The sequence below is a fragment of the Arachis ipaensis genome, chromosome B10 (genome assembly GCF_000816755.2).
Source record: "Arachis ipaensis cultivar K30076 chromosome B10, Araip1.1, whole genome shotgun sequence".
NCBI lineage: Eukaryota > Viridiplantae > Streptophyta > Magnoliopsida > Fabales > Fabaceae > Arachis > Arachis ipaensis.
In genome coordinates, this window is record NC_029794.2 from 63,225,993 (window position 1) to 63,231,114 (window position 5,122).

The window sequence follows — 5,122 nt, forward strand, 5'->3', positions numbered from 1 at the left end:
TTTGTACATCCTTATTTAAGTTCAAATATTATAGCTAAAATTTCAAAAGTTTTACAAGAAATATAATTTTGTTATTGACATTTTTACAACTGATTATGATGTCTACAGAAGTTATGTGAAAAAGAAAACTTTTAAAATTAAACATAATAATTGGTCGATGACTTAATAAAAAAAGGAGTTTGAGTTAGGCAGCAGCAAAAACAAAAACGAAAGTTTGAGTTAGGCAACGCTGGCCTTTTCTAGCTATAATTTATTACCTGAAAAATTATATATATTATATTCTCCGTTAAAATAAAAAATTCAGACATGATGTGCTGTGTTATGTCTGTCTATCCGCTTCGCTTCTGTTGATTCGCACTCTCCCTTTTCTCCCGAACAGCACAAAAAGAGAAGAAGCGAACGACTGAGAGAGAGAGAGAGACTAGAGAGAGAAAAGTCCTAGAGCGAGAAATAGTTACACAGTCCTTGCCGCCGGCGATACTTGCCGGAAAATGCACTGATTCTGGTAACCACCTCTCACACACAACCACCAACACACCCCGCCACCACAGAAAAACACAAAACGGAAAATGCGGGAAGCACTTGTTCGCGATACCACCTGCGAAGCCACCTCCATCATTAAGAATGAAGAACCCGAGAAGAAACTGTCGCTCTTGCAGTCTCCGTTGCCGCCGCTTCCGTTGGTTCCAAGCGGCCGGAGCCGGTCTCAGGGAATCGGAACCAGAAGAGTGACGCCAACAACGACACCCCTAGCGGTCTCCGGCGCCGGATCCACCGTGGAGAAGATCCTCCCGAACGGCGATTTCTACTCCGGCAACTTCTCCGGCACCGTTCCTCACGGATCCGGGAAGTACCTTTGGACCGACGGGTGCATGTACGAAGGAGAGTGGAAACGCGGAAAGGCTTCGGGCAAAGGAAAATTCTCATGGCCTTCAGGCGCTACCTACGAAGGTGAATTCAAATCTGGAAGAATGGAAGGGTTTGGCGTCTTCGTCGGATCCGACGGAGACACCTACCGCGGGTCGTGGAGCTCCGACAGAAAACACGGCTTTGGCTTGAAGCGTTATGCAAACGGCGACGTTTATGAAGGGTGGTGGAAACGCAACCTGCAAGACGGCCACGGCCGTTACGTTTGGAAGAACGGAAACATGTATACCGGGGAGTGGAGGAACGGCGTCATAACGGGGAAAGGGGAGCTTGTTTGGGCTAATGGGAACCGCTACGAGGGGCAGTGGGAGAACGGTTTGCCAAAGGCACAAGGGTTGTTCAAAACGATGTCGCATCATCAGGTGCTGATGCAGCCGCATTGCTTGAAGACGAGTGGGATTTTGTGGGGTGACAACTTTGCCCTCGCCGTTAGGAAGCGGTCGTCCGTTGACGGCTCTAGAGGGAGCGTTACGGAGAAGAGCTTCCCGAGGATTTGCATATGGGAATCGGAGGGTGAGGCTGGGGATATAACTTGCGATATTATTGATAATGTGGAGGCGTCAATGTTCTATAGGGATGGAACGGCGTCGGATCGAGACGGGGTTGGTGTGCCATTTGGCCGGAACCCTTGTTTCGCTGGCGAGGTGAAGAGACCGGGTCAAACGATATTCAAGGGGCATAAGAACTATGAATTGATGCTTAATTTGCAATTGGGCATAAGGTAAAGAAAATATTTGAAGTTGGGATATTGATTGAGGTTCTTCATTCTCTGTGTGTTTGGATTAACGGGTAAGAATTTGCTGTTGCGTTTGGATAGGTACTCAGTAGGGAAGGAAGGCTCGACGTTGCGGGAGCTTAAGCTGACCGATTTTGATCCCAAGGAGAAGTACTGGACTAGGTTTCCGTCTGAAGGTTCCAAGATTACGCCTCCCCATCAAACAGCGGAATTCCGGTGGAAGGATTACTGCCCTGCTGTTTTTAGGTGAGTTTTCATGTTTAATGCTTGCGGGTTTTCCGGATGGGGTGAAGTTTTGATGCAACTTGCATTTGTTTTGATTGAATTTTGCTTTGGACTTTACAGGCACTTGAGGAAGCTTTTTCATGTGGATCCTGCTGATTATATGTTGGCTATATGTGGCGATGACGCCCTCAGGGAGCTTTCCTCTCCCGGGAAAAGCGGGAGCATTTTCTACTTGACGCAAGATGACAGATTTATGATAAAGACAGTGAAGAAATCTGAAGTCAAGGTTGGTTGCATCCTGTTAAATTCGATGTTAATTCCCTCTGCCTGATGTTATACCATATCCTAATTCCTAATGGATATATGCTGTTTTTCATTGCAAGCAAGTAGTTAGTAAAATTTGAGTAGAATAGATACTTCAGTAAATCTTTTGTTTAGTTCTGAAACTTTGGTTTTTGGAAGAGGGAGGTATTAGCTGGCCAGTGATGTTTTTTGTATTTAACATAGATTCTCACATTCAATAGAATTCTGTGCTGCTAGAAATCTTTTGGCTATATGCAAATCTGGATTTTGCTTGTTGCATGTCTGACACTTGATTATGGTTATTAACTTTTAGGTGCTTCTCCGGATGCTTCGAAGTTATTATCAACATGTCTCTGGTAATGAGAATTCACTTGTAACAAAATTCTACGGGGTACACTGCGTCAAGCCAATTGGAGGCCAGAAGGTATGGATTGGTATCTGTATTATGGCGGGTTTTCATTGTTCCCCCATGCATGTTGTTACTCATTACCTTGACTTTTTCTTGTCATTATTCGATAAACTAGATCCGGTTTATTGTGATGGGAAACCTTTTCTGCTCGGAATATCCAATTCATCGACGATTTGACTTGAAAGGATCTTCACATGGGCGTATAACGGATAAGCCGGAAGAGGAGATTGATGAAACGACCACCCTCAAGGACCTTGATCTCAACTATGTGTTTCGTGTACCAAGAAATTGGTTCAAAGAGCTAATTCAGTAAGTTGTTGCTTTTATACTTAGTTAACTCTCCTGTCTGCAGTTTTCTGGACTGTAACTTAGCGGTGGAAACGTTAACTATATATGCTGATATATCATGATATTATGCTAACAGACAAATTGAGCGGGATTGTGAATTCTTGGAAGCAGAGAAAATTATGGACTACAGCCTTTTGGTTGGACTTCATTTTCGTGATGATAATACATGTGACAAAATGGGATTATCACCATTTGTTTTACGCACTGGTATTGATCAATCATTCCCTTAAGTCCATATAGAAGATAAAGTTTATGTTGCATAGTTTTTAAAGTCTGTGTGCTTGACCCTTTCAGGAAATCGAGATTCTTACCAGAGTGAAAAGTTAATGCGTGGTTATCGCTTTCTTGAAGCGGAGCTACAAGATAGGGATCGGGTTAAATCTGGAAGGTATGTTATGATATGTTCGGTTATTATATAAAATGATTAGGTTGTTATAGCACCAGCATCCATGATTTAATTGAATATTCCCAAAAGGTGTAAGTTGTTATCTGTATCGATCAGAATCATTAACTATGATCAAATGACCATTGTTAGTGTATGGGAGATGTAGCGTAATTTGTGTATAGTTGGTCAGATTGGAAGTAGCAGATCTGTATCATATATTATGTATAATCTATACAGCATCGCAGTTTAATGTTTCATGGACTTGTGCATGTGTAATTGTAGTTCTTTTAGGTTTATTTATATTTAAGGAATTAAAGAAGTTTTTGTGAATTTCTTCATTTTAATTGATATCTTTCAAAACAAAATGATTGAAAGTAGTTCACATTATTTTTGGTGAGTGGGGATAGTGTTGTAGCAAGCAACTGTCGTGTGGGGCACTTGCAGGCTGTGTGGTCTGTGGTCCAAATTAATTTAGATTAGTTAGATTAATTTAGATTTCGAATTTATTTTAGGCCCACCTTTAATTCATTGAATCAATTTGGATTTCTCTTTGTTGATCTTATGCACCTGATGAACACAGACACAATTTGGAATCTAACTTCTCACTGTTTTGTTGCATTCTTAAAGTATTCAAATTCAAAGTTGTTAGATTTCTATGAAAATGCATAATTGCAAATTTTACATCATATTAAGTAGGATTCTTGTTTCAGGAAATCATTAATTAGGTTGGGAGCCAATATGCCGGCAAGAGCTGAACGAATGGCGCGGAGGAGTGATTTTGATCAATACACCAGTGTTGGAATCAGCCATTTGACCCCTTATTGTAGTGGAGAGACTTATGATGTTGTTCTATATTTTGGGATCATTGACATTTTGCAAGATTACGATATCAGCAAGAAGCTTGAGCATGCTTACAAGTCCTTGCAAGTTGACCCTACTTCGATCTCGGCGGTTGATCCAAAGCTCTACTCAAAGAGGTTCCGTGATTTCATCGGGAGAATATTCGTTGAAGACAGGTAGCAGAGAGTGGAGGCTGAGTTTTTCCTTTTTTTTTTTTTTGTTTTTAATTGGGAGAATGCCTGCTTGATCCTAACATCTGGGAAAAATAGCTGCAAGTTCGGAACCCTAAGGCAGAGCCAGGGTCGTTGGGAGTTGCGGTTGTCGAGGGGCTGATGATGCTCGCCGGAGTTGGTGTTATTTAACGGCTGAATTCTGAAAATAACAGCCATGATGATGGTGTGCTGAAGGCGAGGGAAACTTGCATAGGCAAAGATAGGGGCTGTTAGTTTTGGGTTGATTCTACCCTATTTTTCATTTCTTTTTCCCCCCTGAAAGCGGAGGGCTTGTTATTTTCTTTTATTTATTTTCGTGGTTATAAATTAGAATATGAATATGATGTGAATTGTTTATAGGAAGAGGCAGCAAAGCGGAGTGGATAGCTGGGAATAAAAGAAAATTGTACAGTTCTTATTATTTGTCTTAATTGATTTGGATTGGTTGAGTGGTTATCTTATCCGTCTACCTAAATAAGTATTAGAGTTTTGAATTTCACTTTGTGTAGGTAATAAGTCATTGGCTAGCTGGAGCTTCAATCCATTGAGGATTAGTTCTCGACCTGCCGAGTTGGAAAATACAGTGAAAGAAAATAGTATTTGTTTTAAAAGTAGAACAATTCTCATTGATGATAGCAATATTTTATGGAGATTTGTTTTTTGTTGAAATTTAACTCTGATAGTTTTATTTACTAGTATCATATTCATTCAGGAAGTCAAATAATATGATCAACGTT

General features: G+C 40.9%; 1 protein-coding gene across 1 annotated transcript; it reads left to right on the top strand.

Annotated features, from left to right (window-relative positions):
* Window positions 281-4,614, top strand: LOC107623436 (phosphatidylinositol 4-phosphate 5-kinase 2). Its single transcript, XM_016325688.2, has 8 exons — window positions 281-1,648; window positions 1,745-1,909; window positions 2,009-2,174; window positions 2,505-2,615; window positions 2,716-2,909; window positions 3,025-3,155; window positions 3,243-3,336; window positions 4,044-4,614. Exons 1-8 carry the CDS (start codon window positions 570-572, stop codon window positions 4,351-4,353), a joined length of 2,250 nt encoding a protein of 749 aa, XP_016181174.1. The 5' UTR covers window positions 281-569; the 3' UTR covers window positions 4,354-4,614.

Excerpts from the sequence above, each read along its gene's own strand:
- LOC107623436 (XM_016325688.2), top strand. The coding sequence starts at position 570 with ATGCGGGAAGCACTTGTTCGCGATACCACCTGCGAAGCCACCTCCATC. Across the intron at positions 3,156-3,242 it reads ACCATTTGTTTTACGCACTG|GAAATCGAGATTCTTACCAG; the intron begins GTATTGATCAAT and ends TGACCCTTTCAG. Across the intron at positions 3,337-4,043 it reads GATCGGGTTAAATCTGGAAG|GAAATCATTAATTAGGTTGG; the intron begins GTATGTTATGAT and ends TTCTTGTTTCAG.